The 16,694-nt window shown below is 48.0% G+C and overlaps 1 protein-coding gene across 3 annotated transcripts in view; it reads right to left on the reverse strand.

Annotated features, from left to right (window-relative positions):
- Nucleotides 1-16,694, reverse strand: part of LOC147121518 (pleckstrin homology domain-containing family G member 1-like) — a 276,360-nt gene that overhangs the window by 62,617 nt on the left and 197,049 nt on the right. For all 3 annotated transcript variants that reach the window (XM_085981837.1, XM_085981839.1, XM_085981838.1), the window contains exon 4: nt 1,158-1,258. In XM_085981837.1, coding sequence (XP_085837963.1) covers nt 1,158-1,258 — 101 coding nt within the window. The remainder of the gene's footprint in view (nt 1-1,157; nt 1,259-16,694) is intronic.

The raw sequence follows: 16,694 nt of genomic DNA on the forward strand, positions 1-16,694 counted from the left end.
CAAATTGGCTGCCGCATTTCCTAAATTACAAGTGCGGCTACACTTCAAAAAGTACTTCATTGGCCGTAAAGCACTTTGGAACGTCCGGAGGTCGTAAAAGGCGCTATATAAATTCTCAGCGAGTTATGATGATCTGAAATGCATTGACAGAAGGGTGGTGGAAGCAGATTCAATAGTAACTTGCAAAGAAGAATTGAATATATACTTGAAAAGGAAGAGGTTTCAGGGCTATGAGGAAAGAATGGGCAAGTAGGACTAATTGGATAGCTCTTTCAAAGAGCCAGCACAGCCATGATGGGCCGAATGGCCTCCTTCTATTCTGTAAGATTCTATAATTCTAGAAGATGGAATACTAGCAGTGGTGGAAGCAGAATCTACAGTAGTCACTTAAAAGAACTTTGGATAAATATTTGAAAAAGAAAAAATTTAAATTGGTGTGGGAGAACATGACTAAGTGAACACATTTTTCAGAGAGCCAGCACAGGCTGGATGGGGCAAATAGCCTCCTCCTATAGTTAAATTCTATGACTCGATCTCTAACTTATCACCTTCAAGGGTCTCCTAAATCACTCTTCTCATTGACCATGCCTTTTGCTGGTCCTAACTCCTCATTTCACTTAGCAGTGAGCAGGAGAAAGGGAAAAGAGGAGTACTGCAGAATGTGAGCTGTTGTATAATTCTCTCATTCTTGGATCAATCAAGTCTTTTCCAAGGTTTAATGAAAATAATACTATAGCATCTTTAACAGCGTAAAACCTCCCAAAATGCTTTACAGGAACGTAATCAAACAAAATTTGACATCGAGCCACATAAGGAGACATTAGGACAGGTGACCAGCAGATTGGTCAAAAAGGTAGGTTTTGAGGAGGGACTTAACAGGAGGAGAGGTTCAGGGAGGGAACTCCAGAGTTTGGGGTCTAGGCAGCTGAAGGCACAGCCATCAATGGAAGAGAAATTAAAATCAGGATGGGCAAGAGATAGTCTCAAAGTCAGCACTGCCTTAAACGTGACTTATTGGTGATCCAACACTTCAGATCACACCCATTTAGGACAGGGAAAGCAGAAAGAGAGCAATTCGGATTACCTGCGTCTTTAAACTGGATTTGCACTTGACCTGCAGGAACCTTGCTGGGTTTATTAGATCAAGGTCTGCTCACCTGTTGAAGTGATAGATGTCTCCAATGTTCCCAAACAGGGCTAAGCGTTCTTCTGTCCCCAGGGGGAGTCTTGATTGGTCAATGATGCAGTCAAGATAGTCCTAAGAACACAAGACCAAATTATAATACAGGTCGCAAGATACAGATGAGACCACCATCTAGCCCCATCCTTCCAGTGCATTCTGCTCACCCACATTCCATCATATTTTCCCCTAACCCAACATCAACGAACTCCAGCTTGAATCATTCCAGAGTATTTGTTTCCCCTCCCCTATTGGAGCCAATTTCAAGCATCTTGTGCGAGTAAGTCCTTCCTAACATCAGTCCTGAACTGACATAGTATTACATAGAATTTACAGCACAGAAACAGGCCATTCAGCCTAACTGGTCTATGCAGGTGTTTACGTTCCACACAAGCTGCCTCTTACTCTACATCATCTAACCCTATCTACATATCCTTCGATTCCTTTCTCCCTCATTTACTTATCTAGTTTCCTCTTAATGCATCTGTTATTCACCTCAACTAGTCCATGTGGTATTGAATTCCACATTCTCACCACTCTCTGGGTAAAGAAGTTTCTCTTGAATTCCCTATTGGATTTATTAGTGACGATCATATCTATGGCCCCTAGTTTTGGACTCCCCCACAAATGGAAACATCATCTTGATGTCTACTCTATCAAACCCCTTCATAATTTTAAAGACCTCTACCAGGTCACTGTTGTGTCGGTACCTTTTTACCTAGACACAATTAGAACTCAGAACTCAGAGATTCAAACATGAAGTGCTTTATTCGAAGGGAAAAGGAAGTTCTGGAGGGTTCTGAACAAAGAGAGCTAAACTTAACCAAGAGAACACCCAACCATTTATCTGCTGTGACAGCGCCACCACAGGTGGGAGGCGAACACACAATACATAACATATTCCTCCCCTCTTAAATGGAAGGTCCACATTATTCCTCAACAGGTAAGTTACTTTCAATGCACTCAACTAACCTAGGGTAGAGGTAAACTGCCTCAACCCCTGACTTTACCCTGGGGTTTATTCAGCCCCAGTCTTGTAGGTAAGTCGCTAAGCCTACAGATCCAAGCGTCTTGGAGGCTGCCGCTCTCTGACAGGATACCGGCGGTCATCGCTGGCTTCCACAGCAGTAGGCATTGACACAGGCCTAGATGGAGAAGGTGCCTGTGTCAGTCGAAAGTCAGCAGTTTGCACAGGTGGAACAGTCTCTTTGACTTCCTGTGTTGGAGAAGAGCACTGTGGCAAAGGATGCTGGTTTGCGGTATCATCCGGAAACAGTTCAGGCCAACCAGCCGTTGGAGCCTCTGTGGCTGTCTCTGCTCCTAGCAACAGTTGATCTGTGTGTCTTCTCCAGACGACGTCCTCAGCAGTCTTAGCCGTGTAAGACACAGGGCCCGTCTGCGCGATCACCGTGGCAGGAACCCATTTCGGTCCAGTGTTGTAGTTTTGAGCTAGGACGTGCTCTCCAGGATGAAACCGTCTCTTCTTGGCTCTTTTCTCACTCTTTTCAACTTGAGCTTGTTGTTGACGATGAACAACCTGCTCTGCCCTTGTAGGTTTGAGCAAGTCAAAACTTGTCCGCAACTGCCTCTTCATCATGAGCGAAGCGGGGGAAGTTTTGGTTGTGGCATGCGGCTCGTTCCTGTAGGACAACAGGAAGCTGTTCAGACGTTGGTTGATTGAGCCCTGACCTTGCGATGCCTTCAAGGCGTGCTTCAAAGTTTGCACGAACCTTTCTGCCTGGCCGTTAGTAGAGGGATGATAGGGCGCAGACCTGATGTGTTGGACACCATTCACATGCAGGAAGGTTGCAAACTCCTGTGATACAAATTGTGGACCGTTGTCACTTATGTGTTGTTCCGGTGAGCCATAACGGCTGAACATCTCACCAAGTTTCTCAATTGTTTTCTCTGCCGTGGTAGACCTCATCACAGCGACCTCCGGCCACTTGCTGCGAGTGTCCACAACCACCATAAACATCTTCTCTTCGAAAGGACCGGCGAAGTCAACATGTACTCGCTGCCACACTTCTGCAGGCCAATCCCAGGGGTGTAGGGTTGCCAGCTGTGGAACATTCCGGACCCTTTGACATGGAGAACATGTTTTGGCTTTCTCCTCAATATTCCCATCGAGACCTGGCCACCAGAAGTAGCTTCTTGCCATTTCTTTCATCCGAACCATCCCACTGTGGCCTGTATGAAGTTGTTGCAGTATAGGTTCCCTCAGAGGTGGCGGAATGATGACACAGTGTCCCCAAAGGAGACAACCTGCCTGGACGGAGAGCTCATTTCTTTTTGAAGCGTAAGGTTTCAAACTAGGAGAATCTCCTATAGCTTTCTCTCGAATGACATCGTCCATTACCTCAGACAGGACTGGATCGTTGTGGGTGCACCTTCGCACCTGAACTGCAGTGACAGGTGCTCCCTCCACTTTGTAACGATCAATAACATGTCATTCTATAGTGGACACTAGGTGGAGCCGTAGAGCTGTATATAGCTGTATGTATAAGACTACACTACCCAGATAGAGATAGAGATATATATATATATTTATTAAGAGACACTAGGCTACCCACAAGGCAACAGTCAAGATGGCAGCCTGCACACAGGAGCACACAAGCTGCATCTCTACAGATACTGTACCTAGAGAATGTGTACTGAATAAATGACTAGCTAGAAGCTAGCTGTTTTCATAATAAGAATGTCTAGTTATTAATGAACATAACATGGTACCAGGATGGTGAAGATCTGCTGAAAATTGTGAAAAGCGACATGGAGAATTTGAAGCCACCAGAGCGTTTGAATCTCGAGGGAAATGTCGACTACAATTGGCGGATTTTTAAACAACAATTCGAACTCTACATTGCAGCCATCGGATTCGGTACGAAGCCAGGCGCAAGGAAGATAGCGTTGCTGCTTACGGTTGCAGGCCCACAGGCGATACAGGTATTTAATACATTTGTATTTAATCCAGAGGAGAACAGAGAAAAATTAGAAGATGTGCTAAAAAAATTTGATGCACATTGCTCTCCCAAAAAGAATGAGACGTATGAAAAATACATCTTCCGTTCTCGGACACAGCAACAAAAATGAGACTTTTGATAGCTTTATAGCTGATCTGAAACTGAAAGCACAGACATGTAATTTCTCTGAGCTGAAATCATCCATGATTCGTGACCAGATTGTGTTTGGTATTCATGATAAAAAAAGTCAGGGAACGTCTGTTGAGAGAAACCGAACTAAATTTGGAAAATGCGGTGAAAATATGCCAAGCCAGCAAGCTAGCTCGAAAGCACGCGAAGACTTTCAGTGAAATCAATGATGATGCGATTGTAATGAGTGATAATGCTGCTGTCGGTGCTGTGTCCTACAAGGGGAAGAAACGCGGGCAGAACAGAAATGAAAAGCAATCGGAGGATGAAATTTTTAATTGTAAACGCTGTGGTTACAAACACCAGTTAAGACAATGCCCAGCGTTTGGAAAAATGTGCACAAAGTGTAATGGAAAGAATCACTTTGCCAAACAATGCTTTTCAAAAGTAAAAACAACGAAAGGGCAACAAGTTAACGTGATTGAGGACACTGATTTAAGTGAGACATTTTTTGTAGGAATGGTGTCATGTGATGATATCAAAAAAGATACAGAAAATGTGCAGCCCTCAGAAATGGACAATGCTGAACATAAAGTCAATGCAGTAAAAGTGGACAAATGGATGATCCCACTGCAGATAAATGGAGCATTAGTTACACTGAAACTGGACACTGGGGCTAAAGCAAACATAATCAGTATGAGTGACATAAAAAATATGAAAGAAAAGCCTAAAATACAGAAAAAGTCAGTACTACTGAAGGACTATAATGGACAGAAAATAGACAGCTTAGGTGTATGCAGACTTAAAGTGACAGTCAAAGACAAAGTGCATCATCTCATGTTTTCTGTTGTGGCTGAAAGACTTGATTCGATACTAGGTGACAAAGCTTGTGAAGACTTAGAACTGGTCAAGAGAGTCTACCGTATAAACTGTGCCATAAGCAGACCAGATGACTCAGGTGATGAAGCAGAGAGCCCATCAAGGATGAAAAGGCCAAAGGGTATCCATGTCTTCAAAAAGCCTAGTTTCTCCAAGAAGAAAGAAAAAGACTTTAAGGTCAAAGAGAAGCCAAAAGGAAGAAAAGCACAAAGAGGAAAAACACAAGGAGAAAAAGTCCAAAGATATAACTGCAGCAGATGTTGTTAAGCAGTGGAAAGAGAAAAAGAAAAAGAAGCCTGCACCAGAGCAGGAAGCAGTTCCGGTAGATACGCCTCCTTCCCTCAGGCCAATCTTTGGTGTTCCATTAGCTGAGGCTGCTGAGAGGACTATGCTGTATGATGGGATCCAGCTGCCAGCAGTTTTTCGAGAGTGCATTGACTACATTGAGAGTTATGGCATGAAGAGTGAAGGAAACACCAAAACCCTCTCCAAGCAAAGATCGCAAGGAGACCTCGATCTATACAAGAGCAGATTGATGACAATGCTGCAACTGCATCTTGTCACTCACCGCCAGAACAATCTCATGAAGACACATCAGACTTACCCGTGTTGAGAAGATCCACACGTGAAGTAAAAAAGCCTGATTGTACTCAAAGATTAAGTCTATGTAAAGCTTTGAAAATGTGTTGACTGTTTTGAAAATGTTTGTTTATAGAGCACTAACAAAAGTGTTACTGATATTATCTTTATTGTTTTCTTGAAAGTTGATTGATATTGATTTTGTTAAACCTCAAAGAAAGGGGGATGTAACGATCAATAACATGTCATTCTATAGTGGACACTAGGTGGAGCCGTAGAGCTGTATATAGCTGTATGTATAAGACTGCACTACCCAGCGATATAGACTACATTACCCATGAGGCACTAGGCTACCCACAAGGCAACAGTCAAGATGGCAGCCTGCACACAGGAGCACACATGCTGCATCTCTACAGATACTGTACCTGGAGAACGTGTACTGAATAAATGACTAGCTAGAAGCTAGCTGTGTTCATAATAAGAATGTCTATTTATTAATGAACATAAGACACTTGTCTAAAGTAGATGATGTCTATCTGACGAGGCTCTGGGGGAGTAACAGGCAAGGGTAGCCTCGAGAGACTGTCTGCGTTGCCGTGCAAGTCTGATTTGCGATATTTGATGTCGTATGTGTGTCCTGACAACAGTAAAGCCCACCTTTGCATCCTGCTTGCAGCGAGAGACGGAATTCCGGTGTGGGGCCCGAAGATTGAAGTCAATGGACGGTGGTCCGTCAGGAGTGCGAACCTTCTCCCAAACAGGTACTGATGAAATTTTCGAATTCCAAAAACGATTCCCAAGGCCTCGCGCTCGATCTGCGCATAGTTACTCTCGGCCTCGTTCAAGGTGCGTGATGCGAAGGCGATAGGTTTCTCTTCACCCGAAGGCATGATGTGGGATATGACTGCTCCCACACCATATGGTGATGCATCACATGCTAGCTGCACGGGTAGCTTTGGGTCGAAGTGTGTCAGGACCTCCGATTTCAGCAATGCTTTCTTTGCTTGGGCGAAAGCTTCGTTGCACAGTTCAGTCCATTTCCATGTTTTGCCTTGCCATAGCAACTGATGTAACGGCTTCAGCAATGTTGCTAAGTCTGGAATAAACTTCCCATAGTAGTTAAGTAGCCCCAGAAATGAACGTAACTGGCTCACATTCTGGGGTGCTGGGGCCTCCACGATCGCCTTGACCTTTGACGGCGCCTTATGCAGGCCAGTAGCGTCAATCACATGCCCCAGGTACTCAACTGAAGACTGAAAGAATTCACATTTGTCTTTACGAGCTCTGAGTCCGTACTCTTTCAGTCGTTGTAGTGTTGCATCCAAGTTCAGAAGATGATCCTCCTCATTTGTCCCAGTGACAAGGATGTCATCCAGGTAGCGCTGGACTCCTGGCAGTCCACTCAAAATCTGATCCATTGCCCTTTGGAATAGAGCAGGGGCCGACGTAATTCCAAACGGAAGGCGGCAGTACCTGTATAGCCCCTTGTGTGTCACAATTGTCAGCAGCTCCTTAGATTTGTCATTGACATGCATTTGTAGATAAGCCTGGCATAAGTCTATTTTGCTGAACTTTTACCCTCCGGCCAGGCCCGTAAAAAGATCATCAATGAGGGGAAAAGGGTACTGTTCCGCAGACAGCACCGGGTTAATAGTCACTTTAAAATCCCCGGCAGATTCGAACAGAGCCATCCTTTTTCAGGACAGGAATAATGGGTGTGGCCCATTTGCTCACGCTCACAGGCTCCAAGACTCCATTCTTGACTAAGGCCTCCAAGTTAGTCCTCAACTTTTGGCCTAATTGCATAGGGTACAGGTTGGGCTTTGTGAAACTTCGGCTTGCTGTCAGGTTTAATGTCCAGTCTCACGCTGATCTTTTTCATGCTCCCAAGTTCCCCATTGAAGAGTTCTGCATGTTTGTTTAACACTGCAGTCAGACCTGACTCCCCTTTTGCCAGTCCAGTGTGATTTTCTCTAGCCACGCACGTCCCAGTAGCGATGGATAATTTCCCTTTACCACATATAGTGGCAGTTTTGCAGTCTGTCCATTCAATTTAACTGTCACCTCAATGGCACCTCTCATGGCCACAGTTTCGCCGGTATACGTCTTTAGCACAATGTTTGTTGGCTGAAGGGTAAGATGCTTTCGCATTTTGTTGTAGACAGTGTCTGAAACAAGGGACACAGCCACGCCTGTGTCCACCTGCATCCGCACTGATTGTCCCTCCACCAGTGGTGACACCCAGTAGCCATTTGAACCACCTGCAACCGTCAGTATGTGCACCGCTTCCTCCTCAGTGGTGTCGCTCCCCTCTGTTTTGCTTGTTCCATCATACTGCACTGAATGAACACTCTTTTTCCTCTTGTCCAAATACAGACATTTTGCTTCCATGCTTCCCAGCTTTGTCTGTTCTTTTTTTTACCTCTACAGGCACGTTCAATGTGACCCTTTTTGCCACAATTTCGGCATTCCAGCTCTGTACGCCAACAGTCATTAGCATGATGGCCCGTTTTCCCACAACGGTAACATGTGCCGTTCCGCGCACCTTTCGGCTCAGACGACACCTTGTGAACTCTCCCTGTTGAACTCAACTGGTGAGCCTCCTTTTCCGCCATCTCCATGGAGACACTAACTTCAATGGCCTTTTCAAGAGTAAGGTTGTCCTCAGTAAGAAGGCGCTTCTGTGTGGCTGCAATTTGCAGACCACACACAAGTCTGTCTCTAATGGTGTCATTCAGCACCTCCTTGAACTGGCAGTGTTCCGACAACCTTTTTAAAGCAGCAATAAACATCATCACTGATTTCCCCCTCCTCTTGATTCCGTTTGTGAAATCTAAATCTCTCAGCAACAACCAGAGGTTTTGGTGAAAAATGTGCTCCAAGAATTTCCACTAGTTGCTTATATGTTTTCGTTCCTGGCTTATCTGGCTGCACAAGGCTGCGAAGTAAATTGAATGTCTTCGGCCCCATTACACTCAGAAAGGTAGGCACGACCTTTTCGTTTGCCACCGCATTCGCCAAGACAAAATAGTCAAAACGTTCCGTATAAGCGCTCCATTGCTCCACATTTTCATCAAAATCACCGATGTTTCCTAATATAGTAGCCATCTCACGTTTCAAATTTAAATTTCTGTTTACTCACTGCACCCGTAACGTACGCAGATTCATCCGCTCCTTGTCGCCACTTGTTGTGTCGGTACCTTTTTACCTAGACACAATTAGAACTCAGAACTCAGATTCAAACATGAAGTGCTTTATTCGAAGGGAAAAGGAAGTTCTGGAGGGTTCCGAACAAAAAGAGCTAAACTTAACCAAGAGAACACCCAACCATTTATCTGCTGTGACAGCGCCACCACAGGTGGGAGGAGAACACACAATACATAACAGTCACCCCTTATCCTTCTCTTTTCTAGTGAAAAGAGCCCCAGCCTGCTCAGTCTTTCCTATAGTTATCTCTCAGTTCTGGTATCACCCTTGCAAATATCTCTTCACTTTCTTCTATATCCTTTTCATAATATGGAGACCAGAATTGTGCACACTACTCCAAGTGTGGTCTAACCAAGGTTCCATACATTTGACCAGTTTCTACCTATGCCTTCTTGTACCGCGCCATGGTTGAAGCATGACAGTGTCCAGGATGAACCTTCCCTATTCCACCTAGCTGGTAGGCTTGTAGATCTCCATAAAAGGTGCCCGCCTCTTTTGAAGTTAAAGGGTCTGAGTTTCAACAGTCTTGCCTTGGGACTCAATCCTCCGATACGAAGGATCAGCCGTATAGCTTCTGTGCATCACTTCTAGGAGCCATCACCTCCCTCGTTTCAGTGACCAGGGCTTGCTGTAAACGGCAGGCAGCTGTGTACAAAACCTGAAGTAAATCCACAATGCAATGACCTAGGTGCAGTTGAAGGGGAGCACTAACCAGCTTCGGGCAGACGCACTAGAGATTTTCCTCTTTGGGCTCCACTGCTACAGTGCACTTCAGGTGACAGGGCCCTAGGAGAGGGTACAGCTGCATGTGGTTTTGCTCCCCCTCCAGCCCATCGGCACGGGGAGGGGGGGTTCGCCAAGCACAGGCCCTGGCTGAGCCGAGCGCCTGTACATCAGTGAGGGAACAGGTGTGTAGCTGCAGGCTTGGGGGGGGGGGGGGCCAGACCCTCCAGTCCATGGGCATCTGGGGACAGGCCCTCAGACCAAGGCTCTTCAGGTACCCCTCCACTGGGGCAGTCAAGTGCTCATGGAAGAAGAATGAGGCAGGAGGTCACGACTGACCCCCTCCCACCTCATTATCTTATCCTAATACAGGCACAGGCCCAGCTACTTCTAATGGGGCAACCCCATTGCAACAGGGGCGGAGATCTAACAAAGCCAATCTCTGCCCCTTCTTGCTCTTCACTTGGGCTGCAGAATACCAATTCCCCAAATACTGGAGTAAGATCCACCCTGGTATCAGCCATGGCTCAGTGGTAGCAAATTAATGGTGGGAAATATGGAAATGGCAAAAACACTGAATGAATATTTGATATCAGTCTTTACAGTAGAAGACACTAAGAATATCCCAACACTGGACAAACAGGGGGCGAAAGGGGGGGGAGGAGCTAAACACGATCAAAATCACTAAGGAAGTGGTACTCGGTAAAATAATGGGACTCAAGGCGGATAAATCACCTGGACCTGATGGCTTACATCCTAGGGTCTTGAGGGAAGTGGCGGTAGGGATTGTGGATGCATTGGTATTAATTTTCCAAAACTCCCTGGACTCAAAGGTCCCGGCAGACTGGAAAACTGCTAATGTAACACCCTTATTTAAAAAGGGCAGTAGACAGAAGGCTGGAAACTATAGACCGGTTAGCCTAACATCTGTGGTAGGTAAAATTTTGGAGTCCATTATTAAGGAGACAGTAACAGGACATTTGGATAATCATAATTTAATAAGACAAAGTCAGCATGGTTTTATGAAGGGGAAGTCATGTTTGACAAATTTGCTGGAGTTCTTTGAGGAAGTAACATATAGGGTGGATAAAGGGGAACCAGTGGACGTAGTGTATTTAGACTTCCAAAAGGCATTTGACAAGGTGCCACACAAAAGATTATTGCTTAAGATAAAAAATCACGGGATTGGGGGTAATATTCTGGCATGGATAGAGGATTGGCTATCTAACAGAAGGCAGAGAGTTGGGATAAATGGTTCATTCTCAGACTGGCAATCAGTAACCAGTGGTGTTCCGCAGGGGTCAGTGCTGGGTCCTGTGGTAAACCGTCGTCGTCGTCGTCACACACTGTTATACCTATGCATGCCTCAACATGTCTCGGCTGGCTCCACCCACACAGGCCCAGGTATAAAGGTGATTGACCTGCAGCCCCCTGCCTTCTTGGAACCCAGTCAACCACGAGAGGCATGCTCTGTTCTTTGCTAATAAAAGCCTTTAGTTACTCTCTTAACTCTCAGTCTTTTATGAGTAATTGATAGCGCATCAATTTTATTAGCAAAAACAAAATGTCGACAAACGCTGAACAGCAGGCTGCTGCACCAAACGCTGAACAGCAGGCTGCTGCACCAAACGCTGAGCAGCAGGAGCTGCTGCAAGCCCTCAGACCAACATGCCTGGACCTAGACCCCCAAGAAGCGGGTTCGGCTACCAAATTCACGCATTGGCTGCGTTGCTTCGAGGCCTACCTGCAAGCCTCAACTGTGACCCTGGACGAAAACAAGTTGGAAATCCTGGCCTCAAAGGTGAGCCACCAAGTTTATACAATAATCCAGGACGCGACGACCTACGCGGCGGCTATCGGTCTGCTAAAAGGGCAATACGCACGCCCGGTAAATACGGTCTATGCCCGGCACCTCCTAAGATCCCGCAGACAGCAGCCCGGGGAATCGGTGGAGGCCTTCCTACGGGCACTACGGATACTCGGCCGAGACTGCGATTGCAAAGAAGCATCAGCCGCAGCACACACGGAGGGACTGATCCGAGATGCTTTCGTTGCGGGTCTAAGGTCCGACTACTCCCGGCAGAGACTGTTGGAAAAGGGAGAAATGGACCTGAGAAAGGCAGTGTCCCTCGCGCTCTCGCTCGACACGGCCCACAGGAATATGGACGCCTTCTCCCCTAACCGCCCCGCAACGTGGACACCACAACCTTGGGTCATGGGACCGCCACCTTCAACTGCTGCTGTGATGTCCAAGGCACAGAAATGTTATTTTTGTGGCCAGGCAAAACACCCCAGAGCACGCTGCCCGGCGAGAAACGCTACCTGCTCCGGCTGCGGGAAGAAAGGACACTATGTCAGCGCCTGCAAAGGTAAAACCGCTAATGCCAGCAGCGCCACATGCGAACCGTGGGGGCAGCCATCTTGTCCGCCATCTTGGGCTCCCCCAGCCGCGTGGGGATCGGGACCATGGGCGCCACCATTTTGTCCGCCATCTCGGACGTCTCCAACTTCAACCACGGGGGACCCGGACTCAACCTCATCTGACGACCACATCGACTCGCTCGACCATACGCTGGCCTCCGTGACGCTGGACCAATCTCTCCCTCATCAACTGTCCAGGTCCATGATGGACATTACGGTAAACGGCCGCGCCACTACATGCCTTTTTGACAGCGGGAGCACGGAAAGCTTTATCCACCCCGACACGGTGCGCAGTTACTCTCTCCCGGTCCTGCCGACGCGACATCGGATCTCTTTGGCTTCCAAAGCCCAGTCAGCGGACGTCGGTGGCTACTGTGTAGTGACCCTTTCAGTAAGGGGCACTGAATACAAAAATTTTAAACTCCTGGTCCTGCCCCATCTTTGCGCTGCCGTTCTACTGGGGTTGGATTTTCAGTGCAACCTTAAGAGTGTCACATTAGCGTACGATGGACCCCTCCCCCCACTCACAGTCTGCAGCCAGCAGCTTTTAAATCGCCCGCCGCGCACCATTTGCAGCCTCTCCACCCTTAAAGTCCCCCCCCCCCTCCTTGTTCGCTAACCTCACCCGCGACTGTAAGCCCATCGCTACCAGAAGCAGGCGTTAGTGTGCCGGGGATAGGAGCTTCATTAAATCCGAGGTAGCAAGACTCCTGAAGGAAGGGATTATTGAAAGTAGCACCAGCCCCTGGTGAGCACAAGTGGTGGTAGTGAAGACTGGAGAAAAACAGCACCTAGTTATGGACTACAGCCAGACGATCAATCGCTACACCCAGCTAGATGCATACCCACTCCCCCGCATATCTGACATGGTCAATCAGATAGCACAATACCGGGTGTTCTCGACGATTGATCTGAAGTCGGCATACCACCAGCTCCCCATCAGGGCTGAGGACCGCCAGTACACAGCTTTTGAAGCTGACGGTCGTCTCTACCACTTCCTCAGAGTTCCCTTCGGCGTCACCAACGGGGTTTCAGTCTTCCAACGGGAGATGGACCGGATGGTCGACCAGAACGCGCTCCAAGCCACTTTCCCCTATCTAGACAACGTCACCATCTGCAGCCGCGACCAGCAGGACCATGATGTTAATCTAGAGAAATTCCTCCGTACGGCCCAGCGGCTGAACCTAACATACAACAAGGACAAATGTATGTTTCGTACCAAGCGCCTTGCCATTCTTGGCTGTGTAGTGGAGAACGGAGTCATCGGCCCCGACCCCGACAGGATGTGCCCCCTTATGGAGCTCCCCCTCCCCCACTGCCAAAAAGCACTGAAGAGATGCCTAGGGTTTTTCTCGTACTATGCTCAGTGGGTGCCCAACTATGCGGACAAAGCCAGACCCCTCATCAAGTCCACCTCCTTCCCCCTGACAGCAGAGGCCTGTGCAGCCTTCACTCTCATAAAAGGAGATATTGCGAAGGCCACAATGTACGCAGTGGATGAGTCCATCCCTTTCCAAGTGGAGAGCGACGCATCCGACTTTGCCCTAGCTGCAACCCTTAACCAGGCGGGGAGACCCGTGGCCTTTTTCTCAAGGACCCTCCAGGGCCCCGAGATTCGACACTCCTCTGTCGAAAAGGAGGCCCAGGCCATTGTGGAAGCTGTGCGACATTGGAGGCACTACCTGGCCGGAAAACGATTTACCCTGCTCACTGACCAGCGTTCAGTAGCTTTTATGTTTAATAATAAGCAGAGGGGCAAAATCAAGAACGACAAGATCTTGAGGCGGAGAATCGAACTCTCCACCTACAATTACGATATCTTGTACCGGCCCGGGAAACTCAATGAGCCCCCAGATGCCCTATCATGTGGTACATGCGCCAACGCGCAGGTCGATAGACTGAAGACCCTCCACAATGACCTCTGCCACCCGGGGGTCACCAGGTTTTTTCACTTCATCAAATCCCGTAACCTGCCCTACTCCATCGAGGTCAGGATCATGACCAGGAACTGCCAAATCTGTGCCGAGTGCAAACCGCATTTTTATAGGCCAGACAGAGCAAGCCTGATCAAAGCCACGCGCCCCTTTGAACGGCTGAGCATCGATTTTAAAGGGCCCCTCCCCTCCTCCGACCGCAATGTGTACTTCCTCAACATAATTGATGAGTACTCCCGTTTTCCATCCCTTGCTCAGACATGACCAGTACCACGGTCATTAAATGTCTGAATGACCTCTTCGCCTTGTTCGGTTTCCCTAGCTATATTCATAGCGACAGGGGCTCATCCTTTATGAGCGACGAACTCCGGCAGTACCTGCTCTCGAGAGGTATCGCTACAAGCAGGACCACCAGCTACAACCCCCGGGGGAATGGCCAGGTGGAAAGGGAGAATGCGACGGTCTGGAAGGCAGTCCTTTTAAACTTGAAATCTAAGGGCCTTCCGACCTCTCGCTGGCAGGAAGTCCTCCCTGCGGCGCTCCATTCCATTCGGTCACTGCTCTGTACAGCCACCAATGCTACCCCTCACGAGAGAATGTTCTCCTTCCCCAGGAAGTCCACATCGGGGATCTCGTTACCGACATGGCTGACTTCTCCAGGACCCGTCCTACTGCGGAAGCACGTGAGGTCCCATAAGACGGACCCCCTGGTCGAGAGGGTGAGCCTCCTCCATGCCAACCCTCAGTATGCTTACGTGGTGTACCCGGACGGGCGGGAGGACACAGTCTCCATACGAGACCTCGCACCTTCGGGTGCTCCCGAAACACCCCCCTCGCCACCCACCACTACCCACGCCTACCCCCAGTACGCTTACGTAGCGTACCCGGACGGATGGGAGGACAGCCCCCACACGAGATCTCGCACCTTTGGGTGCCCCTGAAACACTACCATTGCCATCCACCACTACCCACAACCCAACCCCGCTAGACGGCATGCCGCAGCCCCAGGACCCGTCATTGACCACCCAACCACTCAATGAGACGCCAGACTCAACGTTGGATGCTGCACCATCACCGCCGCCACCACGACGATCAGGACGGCATACAAGGCCACCTGATAGACTTACTTACACGAGCCTTTAGTACACTTCACCCCGCCGGACTCAATTTTAAACAAGGGGTGAATGTGGTAAACCACTGTTGTTGTTACACACTGTTGTACCTATGCATGCCTCAACATGTCTCGGCTGGCTCCACCCACACAGGCCCAGGTGTAAAGGTGATTGACCTGCAGCCCCCTGCCTTCTTGGAACCCAGTCAACCACGAGAGGCATGTTCTGTTCTTTGCTAATAAAAGCCTTTAGTTACTCTCTTAACTCTCAGTCTTTTATGAGTAATTGATAGCGCATCAGGTCCCCAACTCTTTACAATCTATATTAACGATTTGGAGGAGGGGACCGAGTGTAACATATCAAAGTTTGCAGATGATACTAAGATGGGAGGGAAAGTAGTGAGTGAGGAGGACATAAAAAACCTGCAAGGGGACATAGACAGGCTAAGTAAGTGGGCAGAGATTTGGCAGATGGAATACAATACTGGAAAGTGTGAGGTTATGCACTTTGGCAGGAAAAATCATAGAGCAAGTTATTATCTTAATGGCAAGAAACTGGAAAGTACTGTAGTACAAAGGGATCTGGGGGTCCTGGTGCACGAAATTCAAAAGGTTAGTATGCAGGTGCAGCAAGTGATTAAGAAGGCCAATGGAATGTTGGCTTTCATTGCTAGGAGGATAGAATATAAAAATAGGGAGGTATTGCTTCAGTTGTACAAGGTATTGGTGAGACCGCACCTGGAATACTGCGTACAGTTTTGGTGTCCATACTTAAGAAAGGACATACTTGCTCTCGAGTCAGTACAAAGAAGGTTCACTCGCTTAATCCCGGGGATGAGGGGATGGACATATGAGGAGAGGTTGAGTAGATTGGGACTCTACTCATTGGAGTTCAGAAGAATGAGAGGCGATCTTATTGAAACATATAAGATTGTGAAGGGGTTGGATCGGGTGGGTGCGGGGAGGATGTTCCAGATGATGGGTGAAACTAGAACTAGGGGGCATATAGTCTTAGAATAAGGGGCTGCTCTTTCAAAACTGAGATGAGGAGGAACTACTTCACTCAGAGGGTGGTAGGTCCATGGAATATGCTGCCCCAAAAAGCTGTAGAAGCTACATCATTACATAAATTTAAAACAGAAATAGACAGTTTCCTAGAAGTAAAGGGAATTAAGGGTTACGGGGAACGGGCAGGAATTTGGACATGAGTCTAGGTTCGGATCGGTCATGGCCCTGTGGGTAGCGGAGCGGGCCCAGGGGCCGTGTAGCCTGATCCTGCTCCTATTTCGTGTGTCTAATTCTGTTAGATTCAGGAGATGGTTCTGTGATAGTAGATTGGCGGTTAGGATCAGATCAGCCATGATCTTATTGAGGGGCCGATTGGCCTACTCCTGCTCCTATTTCTTATGTTCTTACTCTTGCCTCCAAGTTAGAAGGTCATGGGATCAAGTCCCACTCCAGAGACTTGAATACATAATCCAGGTGACACTCCAGTGCAGTACTGAGGGAGTGCTGCACTGTCAGAGATGCTGTCTTTCGGATGAGACATTAAACTGAGGTCCCGTCTGCCC

Source organism: Somniosus microcephalus, chromosome 3 (genome assembly GCF_052327205.1).
Source record: "Somniosus microcephalus isolate GS21.2 chromosome 3, FLI_Smic_1.0, whole genome shotgun sequence".
Classification (NCBI taxonomy): domain Eukaryota; kingdom Metazoa; phylum Chordata; class Chondrichthyes; order Squaliformes; family Somniosidae; genus Somniosus; species Somniosus microcephalus.